Source organism: Rhinatrema bivittatum, chromosome 8 (genome assembly GCF_901001135.1).
Source record: "Rhinatrema bivittatum chromosome 8, aRhiBiv1.1, whole genome shotgun sequence".
NCBI classification, from domain to species: domain Eukaryota; kingdom Metazoa; phylum Chordata; class Amphibia; order Gymnophiona; family Rhinatrematidae; genus Rhinatrema; species Rhinatrema bivittatum.
The window spans coordinates 109,835,404-109,853,662 of NC_042622.1; the positions used below are offsets into that span (position 1 = coordinate 109,835,404).

At 43.5% G+C, this 18,259-nt stretch overlaps 1 protein-coding gene across 3 annotated transcripts in view; it reads left to right on the plus strand.

Annotated features, from left to right (window-relative positions):
- MAPKAP1 (MAPK associated protein 1) overlaps positions 1 to 17,567 on the plus strand; it is a 441,680-nt gene extending 424,113 nt beyond the window's left edge. For all 3 annotated transcript variants that reach the window (XM_029611492.1, XM_029611493.1, XM_029611495.1), the window contains 2 exons: positions 11,747 to 11,844; positions 16,926 to 17,567. In XM_029611492.1, coding sequence (XP_029467352.1) covers positions 11,747 to 11,844; positions 16,926 to 17,051 — 224 coding nt within the window. In that variant the 3' untranslated portion in view covers positions 17,052 to 17,567. The remainder of the gene's footprint in view (positions 1 to 11,746; positions 11,845 to 16,925) is intronic.
- The last annotated feature ends 692 nt before the right edge of the window (positions 17,568 to 18,259 follow it).

An 18,259-nucleotide genomic window follows, 5' to 3' on the forward strand; every position in this document is an offset into this window, starting at 1 on the left:
ATTCCAAACTTGATGTTAGTGTTGTAACCATGGCTGTCCCATGGCCGTCCCATGCAGGTTGCTCCAGCCTTCTTAGAAGCCTGATATTGCTGTACCACTGCTGTTAAAGTCATAACCATGACCATTTTATGCAGGTTATCTCAGCTTTCTTGGAAACCCAATGTAGCCATCCTGTCACACACTGCCTACTGTTTGTATTCTCTCATTTTTTGCCCTGTAAACTTTCATATAACTGAGCCAACGTTCGTACACACTCCTTCATTTCTTCTACTTAGTCCCCCTTGCTCTTCTCACCCACCCCCTTCCCTTACCACTGTGTTCTGTGTCTGTTCCGAGCACATTTAATTTATGTCAGTTTTGGTTGTCACTAGCTTTGCCAGTAGGATATTTCAAGTATTTAGTACCCTCTCAGTAAATAAGTATTTTGTCATGAAGTGGAGGAATAGCCTGGTGGTTTGAGCAGTGGACTAAGAACCAGGGAAGCCAGGGTTCAAATCCCTTGGGCAAGTCATTTCACCTTCCCTTGCCTCAGGTACAAGCTTAGATTGTTAGCCCTCTGGGGTCTGGGAAAATACCTACTGTACCTGGATTTAATTTGCCTTGAACTACAATGTGAAGGTTTGAGCCAAATACTTTAAATAAGTGTTTCCTCTGAACCTTCCATGATGCAGATCACAAACCCCCTGTCCTTACATTTCTCTTTCTATGGAAAGTTTCACTTTCCGATATGTTGTTGAAGCCTTTTTTGATGTAGGGTATCTCTTACAGACCTTGCATTATTTTGGTAGCCTCTTTTGGTGAACAACCAGCCCCTCAAGAACCTTACGAAGGTACAGCCGCCAGAACTGTACACAGAATTCAAGGTGGGATCTCACTAGTAATCTACACAAGGGCAATATCTCCTTTTCCTTCTGATGGTAGCTATATTTATGCTAATGAAGAAAATATTAATGTTATAAGTTTTTATTTCCTTGACCATCTACCTTGAGGTCATCAGATGATTACTTCTAGATCTCATTTTTGTTTGAAGGTTTCACATTCTTGATCTTCTAATAGATATGTGGCTAATGGATTTTTGCATTCCAAGAGCCCAATGTAATAATACAGAAGTAAAAAATGTGCACTAAACTTTAGTGCATATTTTCTTTCTTCGCAGGTTTAAAAAAAAAAAAAAAGTTAAAATTCCAGTGCAGTGATATGTTAATGCAGCCAGGAGTTCCCAAAAGTGAGCACACAAAAGTATGGTTATCATGCATAAATCCCAAGTACAGAACCCGTGCATCGCTAACGCCAGGTTCAACCTCATAGACTAACACTAGCCCCAGAAACTTTCTGATCAGAAGTTCAATTTCCAGCATTAAGAAAACATGAGTGAAGCCTATGCATCACTCCGCAAAAGGGAGTAATAGCTAATGCAAGAATAGACAACTCTAGCCCCCAAGTGCTGCAAACCAGTCTCATTTTTAGTATATCTATAATAAATATGCATGAGGAGTATTTGCATGCAATTGAGGCTGTGCATGCAAATGCATCTCATAACTCCTCATTGAGGATATCTTGAAAACCTGATGATTTGTGACACTCAGAGTTGCCTACCCTGAGCTAATGCCTTGATTAACATGGGATATGCATAGAGGAGCACTAATTTGTGTGCACATCCTTTGGGTGCTAAACTCCTGGTTAAATCAGGAGTAAAGTTGTTCACACAAAAATCTGAGCACAACCATTCGTTAACATGTGCGCACAGCCGAGCATACCTTATTACATTGGCCAACAACTACATAATTTTATACTTGTTACTTTTGAAGCTCATTTTTCAAACCCTTGACAGTTCTTTCATTTCTTTCATCCCTTCCAGCGTGTCTGTTACCAGTTTGTGGTATTATCTGCAAACAAGCATGTTGGTCCTTTACATTCCTCAGCAATGTTGTTAATAAAGATACAAAGAAAGACTCTTAGAAGCTAGAGTATCCGTATATTGCCTATAACATGTACCCATCATTGGAGTGATGTAGGATATATCATCCTTTGGCTGTATACATAATATTGCCAATGCAAACAGCATAATTTTTTAAGTTACGATATTTGATTACTGACTGGAGAGAGTACACTATCTTTCTTTAGGCTGTCCATTTGCAAGCTTTGGGGTTGACATTTATTTGCTGCATAGTTTGTAGAATCCATGTTATGAACTCTTATCATTCTTTGGGCCTCATTTTCCAAGGAGTTACCGTGTGTGATAATTCCGCAAATCGCGCTAACAGCAGTTAACGCGATTTGCGAATGCAAATTTTTAATTTCATATTCAGGGGGTGGAGTTGGGGCGGAGCAAATGTAAAGTAGGGAGGATTTATCATGTGCCACAAAACAGCCGCACTGTTAGCGCGGCCAATAACTACACCTCTTTCATTTGCATTACGTTGTGCGCTACAGGCCGGTAAAGGTTTATCACGGTTCATGATGTCTCCTGACAGGCCTGTTTCAGTATGATGCAGGCTCAGAGAGAGAGACTTACTTACCATAGTGCCTCCTCCCTAGACAGGTATTTGTATCCCTATGGGAGGCCCACCTAGTAACTCGAGGTGAGGGTTAAGTATTAGTGTAGGGGGTTAGGGGCCACTTTCACATTCAACATGAGACGTACGAACAGAACAGTGGTCTCTTGTGAAGATTTGATGACCTACGGAGTGAGGAAACTCACTCCAAGATGAGATTTGTGCAATGTTCTCTCCACCTAGCTTGTTGTTACCCAGGTAGAGAGTCCATGAAGCTAGGTGGAGAGAACACTGCACAAATCTCATCTTGGAGTGAGTTTCCTCACTCCGTAGGTCATCAAATCTTCACAAGAGACCACTGTTCTGTTCGTACGTCTCATGTTGAATGTGAAAGTGGCCCCTAACCCCCTACACTAATACTTAACCCTCACCTCGAGTTACTAGGTGGGCCTCCCATAGGGATACAAATACCTGTCTAGGGAGGAGACACTATGGTAAGTCTGTCTCTCTCTCTCTCTCAGCCTGCATCATATTGAAACAGGCCTGTCAGGAGACATCACTAATAGTGCAACTTGCGATAACAGCCTTTCACATAGCTGATAGTGCAATTTGCGATACACATGCTTATTAGCATAAGGTACACCCCTTTTTGGTATCGCATGCGATACCAATGCGATATTGGAAAATGAGGCCCTTAGTGTACATGCAGGACATCCAATCACAGTTTTTTATATATTGCATATTCCCTATACCAAAGCTAGATAGAGGTCTTTATTTTATTTATTATTTATTTATAAAATTTATGGCTAGCCTTCCAGATCCAACAATAAGTTCTTCCAAGGCGATGTACAACGATATAAAAACATGAATCACAACAAAATAACAACATAAAAAATAAAATTACTTAAAGCAACAAACTAAACATGTTAAATGCTGGTCAAAAAGAACATCATGAAGTAAGTCTCTTGAGATGTCAATCAGCTATAGTTCAAGTCTCTAAGGTTATCAACAAAATTCTTCAATTTACGGCAAAAACGCATTAAACAAGTTTCTCCTTGATTTCAATAGTAATGCGCCTACTACGTGGTATTGTGATGGGAAAAATGAACTTTAGTAGGAAGGGGTCAGCTACCCCAAAGCCTGTTCTTGCTTTAAACTGAAATGGAATAATAAAAATAGGCAACTGTATAGATATATCACACTACTTAATAAATCAATATATTATAGTGACATATAAAATTATTGAAACATATTTTATTTCATACAAAATTTCATAGAAAACATTTTACATTATCTTCATTTTCCATTAAACACATAGAAAAAATATATATTCAGGAAGAACATATATCTTACCATATTTTTAAAACACAACCATTCATACACTCATACATCCAAAAAATCCTTTTGAATCTTATAATAATTCTTCTTTCTTGTTATCTTGGAATAAATCTTTTCTCACAGGACAAGCAGGATGGTAGTCCTCACAAATGGGTGACATCGAGGATGGAGCCCACCACGGAAAACTTCTGTCAAAGTTTAAACAGAACTTTGACTGGCCCCTACTGGGCATGCCCAGTAAGGCACTGACCCTGCAGCCAGCAGGGGTCTCCCTTCAGTCTTCTTTTTTCCGCGCAGCAGTTGCCACGCGGTGAAAGGAGCTCTCTAACCACGTTCCTGACAGGAATTTGGAAATTAATTTCCTAAGAAAATTTGCCCCTCAGGGGTCTCCCTTCGACAAATTTTTAGTCATCTTACGGAACCCGGTAAGTTTTTTTGCCTTTTCCATCGACTACCGTCGATTTTGGCCCTCGAGGCCTGTTGGCACTTACCGATCCCCAGCCTAAATTTTGGCTTCCAGCCATGGCAACGGGGTTCCGTCGTTGTCCGGATTGTACCCGGACTATGTCCATCACAGACCCCCACAGGGTTTGTGTAATGTGTTTGGGTAGTGAGCATGATGTCCTGACTTGCACCAAATGTGCCTTAATGACACCCAAAGGTCGCAAAGCCAGGATGGAGAAGAAAGGGGCTCCTCTTCCATGCACCCACCCCAACGCCATCGATAGCATCGACGTCCTCGGAACCGGCACCGTCGAAGTTGTACCACCATCGTCAACCCTCCGGTGACCGTCCGCCATCGATCGCTTCTCGGCCGTCGACTCCTGTCCCTTCCCCGGATGGGCGAGGGGATCGGAAAGAAAAGCATCGCCATCGACGGCACAAGTCTCGGCCTGTCGAGGATCCACAGCCATCGACCTCCGCTCAAGCCGAGCCACCGACAAAGAAGCTGCGAACAGACCGGACACCCTCCACGTCTCGTTCGCCGGCATCGAGGAAACCCTCACCCTCTCGGGGTGTGGGGGCCGTGATCCCACCGGTTACGGTAGTCCCTCCGGCCCTGCCTCAGCCTCCCTCTCCCGTCGAGCCGGGTATGGTTACCCCTGGTCTCCGGGCAGAACTGGACCGGCTGGTCCAGGAGGCCATCGAGAAAGCGATGAAGAAATTACAACCTCCATCGGCACCGTCTCCGGCACCGGTTCCAGTGCCGCCCCCGGCACCGATGCCGGCACCGGCTTCGCCACCGAGGAGGGAACCATCCACCGAGCCGTTGGTGCAAGCGCTAGCACCGCTACTGAGCCGCATGGAGGCACTCATGACGGCCCTTCCATCGGTGATTCCAGTGCCATCGACAACACCACCGTCTCCGACTGGTTTCTCATCGGCAGGAGAAACACCGTTTCGACTTCCCCCTTCCGGGGTAGTTCCATCGGTACCTTCTGGTATTTCTCCACCGATTTATCCTTCGGCTCCATCGATTCCGCGCCAGGCACCGATTCCATCGGCAGCACCGAAGCCATCGATGCCATTTCTGGTTCCACCTACCGCACCGATTCCACCTCGGTTTCCATCGATGCCTTCAGAGCCTCAGCCAGGTCCATCAGGGCTACAAGCCCCACATGATCCCTACGATACCTGGGGTGATGATGATGATACTTCTTCTGACACAGATTTGCCTTCGCCACCTTCTCCTACAGAGAGTAGAAAAAGATCTCCTCCTGAGGATCTATCTTTCATTAATTTTGTGAAAGAGATGTCAGAAGTTGTACCTTTTCAACTACAATCTGAAGCTGATGACAGACACCAGATGATGGAACTGCTTCAATTTCTGGATGCTCCAAAAATCATCGCTTCTATTCCTATTCACCAGGTGTTTTTGGATCTGCTCAAGAAAAACTGGGAATCTCCTTCCTCTGTTTCCCCAGTCAGCAAGAAAGCTGACTCCACATACCTTGTCCAGTCAGCACCAGGTTTTCAAAAGCCTCAACTGGATCATCGCTCTGTTGTGGTTGAGTCCGCACAAAAGAAGGCCAAGCGTCTGAAACCACATTCTTCTACTCCACCTACCAAGGACAATAAATTCCTGGATAGTGTGGGACGAAAGGTATATCATGGAGCTATGTTGATTTCACGCATAGCTTCATATCAACTTTACATTACGCAGTACAACAGAGCCATCCTTAAGCAGATGCAAGACTATGCTGACACATTACCAGACCAATACCAACCGCAGCTTCAAGCCCTTCTTCACAAAGGATTTGAGGCAGGGAAGCACGACATCAGAACTGCCTATGACATATTCGATGCTTCCACGAAGGTTTCAGCCACAGCCATCTCAGCCAGACGTTGGGCTTGGTTAAAATCCTCCAACCTTCGTCCAGAGGTCCAAGATCGTCTTGCTGATTTACCCTGCTTAGGTGACAATTTGTTTGGAGAGCAAATTCAACAGATTGTGGCGGAGTTAAAAGACCACCATGAGACGTTGAAACAACTCTCATCTGTCCCGCCTGAGGTGTCCTCCAAGCAACCACCAAAGAAGGACTCTAAGAAGTCGTTCTTTCGACCACGTCGCTACTTTCCTCCATCGGCTAGGGCTCGTCCTGCACGGTCCTCCAGCAGACCTCAGCCTCGTCAGCCAAGAAAGCAAAGACCTACTGTAGCCCCACCTCCTGGGCCTACGGCGGGCCTTTGACTTCCCTGTACTGAGCGCATGCCAACTCCCTCTTCCACACATCCCTGTGGGAGGTCGTCTGTACCACTTTTTACACCGTTGGAAACAGATCACCTCAGATCAGTGGGTGCTAGCAATTATCGCACAGGGTTACCACCTCAACTTCATAACTCTTCCGCCAGACTCCCCGCCCCTTCAGGCATGGAGTCTAACTAGCCATTTGACTCAATTACAACAAGAAGTATCCCTTCTTCTACAATCAAATGCTATAGAACCCGTCCCTCCTTGTCAACAAGGGAAAGGATTCTATTCCAGATACTTCCTCATACCAAAGAAATCAGGGGGACTACGTCCAATTCTGGACCTTCGAGCCCTCAACAAGTATCTGCAAAAAGAAAAGTTCAAGATGGTAACCCTGGGCGCCTTGCTCCCTCTCTTACGAAAAGGGGATTGGCTGTGCTCTCTCGACCTCAAGGACGCTTATACCCACATTGCGATAACACAATCTCATCGCAAGTATCTGCGTTTTCTGATAGGCCACGACCATTATCAATACCGGGTACTACCTTTCGGGCTGGCATCTGCTCCACGGGTCTTTACCAAATGCCTCGTAGTGGTAGCAGCATTCCTCAGGAAGGAAGGTGTCCACGTCTACCCCTATCTGGACGATTGGCTAATCAGGGCCTCCACCCCTCAACTTGCTCAATCCTCCCTGAAGTTGACAATTCACACACTCCTTTCCTTGGGGTTTCTTGTCAATTACGAGAAATCTTGCTTAGTCCCATCTCAAACCTTATCCTTCATTGGAGCAGACTTGGACACCTTACAGGCAAAAGCCTACCTTCCACTTCAACGAGTTCAAACGCTCATGTCCCTAGCTCGCCAGCTCCAGTCTCAACACACTGCCACAGCTCGCCAATTCCTCATCCTCCTAGGACACATGGCATCTTCGGTTCAAGTCACTCCCTTGACCCGACTAGCCATGAGAGTAACACAATGGACTCTACGACACCAATGGATTCAGGCTTTTCAGCCTCTGTCCTCCATTGTCACAGTTACACAAGTGCTACGCCTGTCTTTAACCTGGTGGACAACTCAAGTCAACCTCCTTCAAGGCTTACCCTTTCTCCTACCAGATCCACAGGTAATCCTAACCACCGATGCTTCCCACATCGGTTGGGGGGCCCATGTGGACGAATTGCAAACCCAAGGGTTATGGTCACCAGAGGAAGCCGAACACCAGATAAATTTCTTGGAACTTCGAGCAATCCGCTACGCGCTCAGAACTTTCAAAGATCATCTATCGAATCAGATAATCTTAATCCAGACAGACAACCAAGTGGCCATGTGGTACATAAACAAGCAGGGAGGCACAGGCTCCTTCCTTCTGTGTCAGGAAGCTGCGCAGATTTGGGCAGAAGCCCTCTCCCATTCCATGTACCTCAAGGCCACTTACTTGCCGGGAGTAGACAATGTATTGGCAGACCGGCTGAGCCGTGTCTTCAAACCACACGAGTGGTCACTCGATCCTCTGGTAGTGACCTCTCTGTTCCACAAGTGGGGTTTTCCCCGCATAGACCTCTTTGCGTCCCCTCAGAACCACAAAGTGGACGATTACTGCTCTCTCAGTCGGAGCCAGCACTCTCAGCCCAGGGATGCCTTCTCCCTCAAGTGGACGACAGGTCTGCTTTATGCATTCCCTCCACTTCCTCTTCTGTCAAGGACTCTCGTGAAGCTTCGCCAGGACGGAGGAACCATGATCCTGATAGCACCCCACTGGCCACGCCAAGTGTGGTTTCCCATACTCCAGGATCTCTCCATCCGCAGGCACATCCCTCTGGGAACGGATCAGCATCTGCTCACTCAAAACGACGGATGCCTCCTCCATCCCAACCTCCAAGCCTTGTCTCTGACGGCATGGATGTTGAAAGGTTAGTCCTTCAGCCTTTTAACCTTTCGGATTCGGTTTCTCGTGTCCTGATAGCTTCACGAAAGCCCTCCACCAGAAGATCCTATTCATACAAATGGAAAAGGTACACATCATGGTGCACTTCTCAGTCCCTTGATCCCCTTTCCTGTCCAATCTCTAAGTTCTTGGACTATTTATGGCACCTATCAGAATCCGGTCTAAAGACCTCTTCCATTAGGATGCATGTCAGTGCGGTAGCCGCCTTCCATAAAGGTATAGAGGGTGTCCCTATTTCAGTACAACCCCTGGTGACACGCTTTCTTAAAGGCTTGCTCCATCTGAAACCACCCTTACGTCCTCCGGCCCCATCTTGGGACCTTAATCTGGTTCTTGGTCGTCTAATGAAACCACCTTTCGAACCTCTGCACTCCTGTGAATTGAAGTATCTCACATGGAAAGTATTGTTCCTGTTGGCCATTACTTCAGCTCGCAGGGTTAGTGAGTTACAGGCCTTAGTCACCTATCCGCCTTACACTAAACTCCTGCAAGACAGGGCGGTACTCCGCACTCACCCTAAATCTTTACCTAAGGTAGTTTCTGAATTTCATATCAATCAATCCATCATACTACCTATCTTTTTTCCCAGGCCCCATTCCAACTCTGGGGAACAGACTCTGCATACCCTAGACTGTAAACGGGCTCTAGCTTTTTATCTAGACCGTACAGTTGCTCACAGGAAGAGCACTCAACTGTTTGTCTCCTTCCATCCTAACAAGTTAGGACAACCTGTGGGTAAGCAGGCTCTTTCCTCCTGGTTGGCGGACTGCATTTCTTTTTGCTATCAGCAAGCTGGCATTCCTTTTCAAGACCGTGTAAAAGCACACTCTGTGAGGGCCATGGCGACTTCGGTAGCACACCTTCGATCGGTGCCGCTTCCTGACATCTGTAAAGCTGCAACCTGGAATTCCCTCCATACCTTTGCAGCCCACTATTGTTTGGACAAAGCGGGAAGACAAGACTCCATCTTCGGCCAATCTGTCTTGCGTAACCTTTTTCCAACATGATGTACCAACACCCTTCCACCTTCCCGGTAGGGTGCGGATGCCCTTTACCAAATTCCACCCCAGTTGTTGTGCCTGTTGCACGCCGTTGGGTGCATTTGGTGCCAGTCAGGACATCCTCAGCTCGGTACTCACCCATTTGTGAGGACTACCATCCTGCTTGTCCTGTGAGAAAGCAAATGTTGCTTACCTGATGTAACAGGTGTTCTCACAGGACAGCAGGATGTTAGTCCTCACGAAACCCGCCCGCCACCCCGCGGTGTTGGGTTCGTTTTATTTTTACTTTTTAGGCACTGCCTGTAGCTTTGAAATCAGACTGAAGGGAGACCCCTGCTGGCTGCAGGGTCAGTGCCTTGCTGGGCATGCCCAGTAGGGGCCAGTCAAAGTTCTGTTTAAACTTTGACAGAAGTTTTCCGTGGTGGGCTCCATCCTCGATGTCACCCATTTGTGAGGACTAACATCCTGCTGTCCTGTGAGAACACCTGTTACATCAGGTAAGCAACATTTGCTTTCTTTCTTGCTACTTCACTGTGTTTCAACACTCCCTCCTTTAATTCCTATCTTCATAACGCTCCCAACATGTTTCGCTTCGACAAGCTTCTTCAGGGGAGTAGGAATGCACTACGGTTCCTGAATCCTTTATATAACTCTCCAAACACCCGAAAGTGGCTTTTCTACAAAAATATGATACATTTAAATAACAATAATTTCATTTATTTATAAATAAATTTATTTATTTCATTTATTTATTTCATTTATTTATAAATAACAATAATTTCATTTATTTCCATCCTCCTTCACCCCCCCTCCCGCCCTCTCCTCCTTGTCTCTTGTTCTTCAATTTTTGCTACACAGCCCTCTATCCAGCCCGCCTCAGCTGATTCCCCCTAGCCCCCCCACCCTATCTCAGCTCCCTGCTAGAGTGCCCCAGTGACTGTTTTGTCACCAACCTGTTTACCAAGTTATTTAAGTTATATAAGATGTTATATTCATATTTGTATAAGTTACCAATTGGTCACCACTATGTATAAGTTGTTTATCCTGTAAACCGGAGTGAAGGCATCCCGCTATACTTCGGTATAAAAAAGCCTCGAAATAAATAAATAAATACATTTAACAACAACATTCAGAATTCCATTTTTGAAAAAAACCATGTGCATAAAATATCCCATATATGCGCATGCAAGAATACAAACCTCAAATCCCGACTTTAAAGATTCAAGTAAGTCCACGGACAAAACATTTTCTTCAATTCCCACATGTCTTTTTCATTCTGGAACAATTAAATTGGTACTCACATTTTTAATTCTTTAGCTGTTAAATTCTACCAAAAATTCTATCTTTAAAGTCGGGATTAGAGGTTTGTATTCTTGCATGTGCATATATGGGATACTTAACCCGATACTTGGTATAAGTTATGTTACAATGTTTTTCTTGTTCTTTGTTTTTCTTGTGATTTCAAGCAGCCTGTTGCTCTTGTTTGCCAGTTCCAAGCTATATATCTCTGTTCCTATGTAATCCCATCCCTGGTACCTGTTTAATGTAATTTCAATCTTCAGTTCTGCTGTAAACTGATATGATGTAGCTACTAATATCGGTATAAAAAAATGTTAAATAAATATATTATGCACCTGTTTTTTTCAAAAATGGAATTCTGAATGTTGTTGTTAAATGAAATTATTGTTATTTAAATGTATCATATTTTTGTAGAAAAGACACTTTCAGGTGTTTGGAGAGTTATATAAAGGATTCAGGAACCATAGTGCATTCCTACTCCCCTGAAGAAGCTTGTCGAAGCGAAACATGTTGGGAGCGTTATGAAGATAGGAATGAAAGGAGGGAGTGTTGAAACACAGTGCAGTAGCAAGAAAGAAAAGATATATTCCAAGATAACAAGAAAGAAGAAGTATTATAAGATTCAAAAGGATTTTTTGGATGTATGCGTGTATGAATGGTTGTGTTTTAAAAATATTGTGAGATATATGTTGTTCCTGAATATATATTTTTTCTATGTGTTTAATGGAAAATGAAGATAATATAAAATGTTTTCTATGAAATTTTGTATAAAATAAAATGTTTCAATAATTTTATATGTCACTGTAATATATTGATTTAAACTGAAATGGCACAAGAGGCTGGTCAGCATTTTATTACAGTTCTTCTGTCTGCACTAATACTATCATGTGTGTGTGGTGAGGTTTCTGTTGCATGTATATGTGTGGTATATTAAAATTATCTGACGCTTCAAAACTTCTGTGATTTTTTTTAACAGGTCATGCAATATTTAAACTTACATATCTAAGCAATCATGACTACAAACATCTATATTTCGAATCAGACGCTGCTACAGTCAATGAAATTGTGTTAAAGGTTGGTATTCATTTAAAATGAAATTTTCTCTCTGTTTAAGATACTATAGGGACCTTTATTTTAAATTTTTATTTTATTTTTCCAGGGAATGTATCAGTTTTATAATGAACAAAAAAAAAGTGATTTTTTTTTTTCCCCACTGCTTTTCTCTCATTTGTTTTCGTTATAAGAAAAACTGATAAATTCCCTGGAAAAGTAAAACAAAACCTGAAAACAAAGATCCCTTGCATGTAGATTCTTCATGTACTGTGATTCTACTTTAGATATTAACATGGATTTCTGAAGAGCTCAGTAATGTCAATCAAATAATAAGATGGTGTATAAAAAGGTATGAAATGTACAGCCCTTTCACATCCCACCTCCATCTGAGGTCGGGCAGCACGAAACATCCTCTGCCCAAACCAGAGGCATTCTGAAAACCGAAAACGCTGCTCTGCAGTGCCCCAAGCAGAGTGTGTTAGACAGAAACTAAGGAACAGGCCCAGCCAGTGCCATTCCTCTGAGGCTCCGTCTCTGTGAAGATTACTCCCTCTCTTTTGCCAAGGGCCCTGGCAGTTGCCCTGGTTTTCTCCCTACCCTCTACCCCCCAAAACAACTGAACTTGTTTTATGGAGATTCCCTTCCCCCATACCTTAGATTGACTTCAAAGGTATAATAAGAACTGAAACATCATGTGTAAAGAGATATTGGAATTCTTTATAGAGGTTTAACGTTTGTTGAATGAAAATGTACATGCAGTAGTGTGAAATATTCAATAAAAGATATGAAGTACTGGTTGCAAATCGCAAGCATTAAAACATAAGCGTGTTTTGCAGAAAAATCACACATGTAGAATCGTACTATATTGGAACTGCTGTTGGTAAAATTTGCTCCAATAAACAAATTAGAAAAAAAAAAAAAAAAAGAACTTATTGCATGGCATAGACAAGCAGGCATACTCCTAACACCTCACCTCCCCCCCCCCTCATGACTCTTATGCCCCTCTGACTTATTTGACTTTCTTCTTGTAATTAGTTATTTTGTAATTAGTTATATTTTTGCCATATAATTTTAATCGCTCAGTTTTACTCTTGTACGTTACGACACTTAGTCCTCTGTTGTTCAATTTAATTTTATGCGTATTGTTCTCTGTTTCACTATAAAGCTTTTTTAGCTGCATTTCGTTTATTGTGAACCGATGAGATGTTCCCAACGGTCATCGGTATATAAAAACTTCTAAATAAATAAATAAAATAAATAAATAAAACATTGGTTGGTACAAGATATACCACATGTTCATGTGCTGTGTGTGAGACAGTGCACCTTTAAGTCTTTCCAGCTGCAGTATCATTAAGGGGGGGACCCCTTGTAAAAGTTTGCTCTGAACTATACAGCTACCATATACTTTGTTGCTGCATGCACATTTATCATGACTACTGTAACCTACTTTAAATGTATTGCAATCCGCTTTGAGGCCACGCATAGTAAAAAGTGAATTATCAAATGCCAATAATTAAATAAATGAGTTGAGGAGTTCCATAAGCCAAAATGCATAGAGAGATTGCCCTTGGGGGCTTATTTGTTGAAGATTTTCTCCCATTTTGTCTGTGGAGAAATAGGGCCCTTAGACAATAAGAGGTACCTAGCCCAGCACATCTGAAAGCTGGGATTGGAGCAGGATGGAGGAGATTTCTCCAATTTATCTCTCAGCCAGCCAGGGAACCTATGTTGTCTGCAGCGGAAGAAACAGGGAGAAAAATGGCATAAAAAGAGATAATTATTATTATAGAACAAGTTGTGCTGTAACTTAATTTTATTAGGCATTAAACCTCCCAACTTTATCCAGATAAATCTTTATTTAACCCTGACAGCTTTTGAAAAAGAATAGCAGAGAAGCAATGTGGCACTAGGCATTAGGTTCTTTACATGATCAAGTGACAAAGACAGAGGCTTTATTGACCATGAAACTTTCCCTATATTTTGTATGCCTTAAGCTGTAAAATGCAATAAAAGTGAAACTCTATAGTGCATAAAATTGTGCAAGTTTAAGCCACAGAATATTAACCAGCTAATGGTCGACCAAAGGGCATTTTTATCTTTTGATTCTTGCATTAACCTTCCATTAAAATTATCTGTGCGATTATCCCAACCCCAAGAGATAATAAATTTAGGACAGTGTGGTCTTGTTAAATATCATTTAAAATGCCTTCATTGAGCAGCATGGGCAAAAATTAAATTACTGAAGTGTGAAAACTTAGTGTAGTATCTATATTTATTAAATCTGATAGGTGCTTTTATCAATTAGTTATGCTGGTGTTGGGGTTCTCCCTCAGATACTTGTGTATAAAAGAGCTGCTCTCTGCTTCAACGGCAGGGGGAAAAGGGGGAATTGGATTCAGACATTAACCAATAAGGGCCCAGACTTTTATGGTCTGGGGAACAAATAAGCATGGGAGTAACCTGCCCAGCATGGCAGATACTACCGTAAGCTTGCTGGGCAGCCTGGATGGACCATTTGGTCCTTTTCTGCCGTCATTTCTATGTTTCTATGGATCATCTAAATTGTATTTTATTGTATTTATTCTTTAAAGTATCTTCACTATACATTAAATTAAGGGGCAGGTCCATATTTCAAAAACGCAGAGTAGGCACATGCCTACAAGTGCTTCAGTGAAAAGGTCGTTGCCTTCTCCATCGCCATGGCTCTCTCCCCCAAGTACCACTCAGCCTGAGCAGCAGCCTTCCATCAGACCTGACCTCTTAAAGGTGCAGTGGCTCATGGGCAGTAGCATTCACAGCAATGTAAAATAGAATTGCTGCCGACTTGCCTCTGCGCCTTTAAATGGGCAGCTCTGATGGGAGGCTACACATGAGACGCCACAGGGATAGAGGAGATGGAAGTGCCCTGGGCCACCGCCACACCTTTAAGGGGGTGAATCTAACAGGATGCTGCCACACAGGCTGAGCAGTGCTTGGAGAGAGGGCCACATGTATGAGGAAGGTAGTTCACAGCAGTGAAAGTCCTCCCCACTTTTGTGCCTAGGGGGTGCCTACAAAGTAAATCTGGCCCTATTAAGATCATTTTCATGAAATTAATCTGCTACTCTGGGATTAACCTGATGGGTCAGCATCATATGCTGTACTACCTGCAGATAATATATATGATGATGGTGGCTGATAAGGACCAATTGACCTATCCTGTCTGATCAGTTGTTCCCTTCTTTGCTTGTCTAACTAGAACTGGGTTTGGATCCCCTTATCTCTTGTAGAGAGGGCATTCTGCAGGAACTTGAACATGCATAGGCCTCAAGGCGCATAGTTTGTGGCCTTATTTTATATGGACACCTCTGCCCAGCTTACACTGGTGGCATTAATACAAGTTTCAAAAGCAGTGTCCAGTGCTCTAGAGCTAAAGCCACCAAACAAAGTTGAGATCTTAGGGGAATTATAAAGCTGCAGTAAGTGTTCAGCCTGTCAGTCCCTTTTTCTGGATGATATAGCTCCAAACATTCTCACGTGCTTTCTATCTACCTAGTGGAACAAGTTGAATTAGTTCATGGTATCCAATAGAAGAGAGTTCCCCTTCAACAATTAAAAAAAGAACAGAAAGCCTATGATGCTATGTGCTGTGCTGGGTACTTCTGTTGGTTTAAAATGGCTGCCTATGTGCATTTCACTTTAGAACTTCTCATCTTGCCGCTCTCATGCTAACTTCTGACAAAGTAAGTGGTACTTGTACAGCACATAATAACTTACAAAACCTCTCCTTCCTGATGCTGCAAATGGTGATTCTCAAAGATGAACTGTCATACATATTATGGACTTTTCAAACATCCAAACATCTATTCAAAACTTTTGTTCTGCAAATCAATACAGTTCTAAGTTTTGAAAATTAAAATAGAAATATATTCGGAGCAGAAAACTTGAGTTGTTCGTTGCTGAGCTCAGTTTGACTCGACTAGTTATCAGGAGAACAGCACACACAATCTTTACCTGTAAGTGGAGTAGTAATGGAGCACCATGTCAGTCCAGTGGAGTGGGGATGAATCCTTAGAACATCTAATCCTCAGGACCTGTCCGTCCAGTCTGGTTTTTAGGATATCCACAGTAAATATGAATAAGATAGATTTGCATGCACTGCCTCCATTGTATGAAAATATATCTCCTATATATATTCCGATAGCCAGATTAACTGTGTTGATTGAGAATCACTGCTCTAGGCCAGTGGTTCTCAGAACCTGTCCTGAAGGCACACCTAATAGGCCTGTTTTTCAGCATATACATAATGAATATGCATGATCTGTCCCACACATAGGGGAAGATTTTTTAAAGTTGTGCACACACGTACTTTTCTTCGCGCACCAGGCGCGAACAAGAGTACGCAGGATTTCAATAGATACGCAAGGCTGCCCAAAATCGGCAGCTTGCGCGCGCCAAGTCGCGCAGCCTGCCTCCGTTCCCTCCAAGGCCGCTCCGAAATCGGAGCGGCCTTGGAGGGAACTTTGGAACTTTCCTTCGGCCTCCCCCCACCTTCCCCTACCTAACCCACCCCCCCAGCCCTATCTACACCCCCCCCCCACCTTTGTCGCGAAAGTTACGCCTGCTTGAGGCAGGCGTAACTTGCGCACGCCGGGCCGGCTGCCGGCGCGCCATGTTCCGGTCCGGGGGCTGGTCCGGAGGCCGCGGCCACACCCCTGGAACGCCCCCGGGCCGGAACCACGCCTGCGGCCCCGCCCCTGGATGACGCGCCGGGTGCGTCACGCCCCCGATGACGTGCCAGTCACGACACCCCCCCCCCCCCCAGGAAAGCCCCGGGACTTACGCGAGTCCCGGGGCTTTGCGCATGCCGGAAGCCTATGCAAGATAGGCTCGGCGCGCGCAGGGGGGGGGTTTTGGGTAGGTTTTCGGGGGTTACGCGCGTAACCCTCTGAAAATCTACCACACATTCATTATAGATGTCCTGAAAATCAGACCGATTAGGTGTGCCTTCAGGAGAGGACTGAGAAACACTGCCCTAGGAGACTGTTTAGTGGGAAGTGTCATGCTGTGCTACGTGGAATGAGACTGTGTGTGAGATTAAGGATCTTGTTTACATTTTCAAGGTGAATTATATTCTGGAATCTCGTGCAAGCACAGCTCGAGCAGATTATTTTGCTCAGAAACAAAGGAAACTGAGTAGAAGAACAAGCTTCAGCTTCCAGAAGGAAAAGAAATCAGGACAGCAGTAATGCATCACCTAGAATGATGAAGAGAAGTAAGCTGTTAGTACAGTTCCATGGCGGAGAAGCAGTCGCAACCCCACCAGTCCTAAACATGGTGGAAGCCAGAACCGTCGAGCCCTTGATGCCAAGATTGACAAGACATGGAAAAATAAAAAATCAATGTTATAACCTCTAGCTGAAGTGATGGAATGTTCATTTTCCTAAAGCATCTTTTTGACCGATGCAAATGAAGAGAAAATGAAAACTGCCATATCAGATGGGAAGGTGATAAAGATAGATTTAAAAACTCTGATTAGAGTTAGGAAGGGGTTATCATGTTGCTTTCTTTCAAGTACTTATAAGCAATTGCAAGCAAATATGTGGTTACAGCACTGCCGGATTAAATATATATATATGTATATATAGAGAGAGGCACACACGTAAGTATTACTTGTGACATGAACAAAATTTCAAAACAAACATTTTGGATGAAAATGTGTCAGTTTTTTCTCTATTAATAAACATGTAATCTATCAAAGTTTATAAGATGAGCAGTTCTGTTTTCATTTTTAAGTGCGAATCGGACCATTTGTGCCAAACCTTCTGTCCTGTTATAGGTCTTAATCTGTGATCTCCCTCCCTCCTCTGTCCACTAAAGTCTCTTCCTGTTTGTCCTAGAAGAAGGGAGCAGCATAGGAACTATACCCAGCAGTGGCACATGTTGAATTTAAAGCTAGTGTGACATGACGTATTGATTCCTATGCATTGTCATAGATGTTTCCATTTGCTGTAAGCTGAAGGACACGCAGAAAGTTACATTTTGTACCACTGCCATTTCAAAGAAAACCTCAAGAATCCAGTATAAAACTCATTTCAGCTGTGACATTTTGGGCACCTTTTGTAGCATCCAATTGTATTGTCCACCGATGAGAAGCATTATCATTGTCAATAGGCCATGCAATTGAGTTAACTAATGGGTGATACTATTCTGCATGGCACCATGAGCATAGTCCTGAATACCAACACAAAATAAAATATTTAAATAAAATGGTTTGGAGGTTTTTGTGCTACACCCCTGTATCTAAATGTACTCTGAGTAAGAAGAAGGAGGTAAACCATTTTTTCCAGGCAGACCTCGGCAAGTCCTTTTGCCTTTGCCTGCAGGAAATCTTTGTAGAATGAGCATACAGTACTTCCTCCCTCCCCCCATGCCCCTAGATGACATGGGGGCAGGG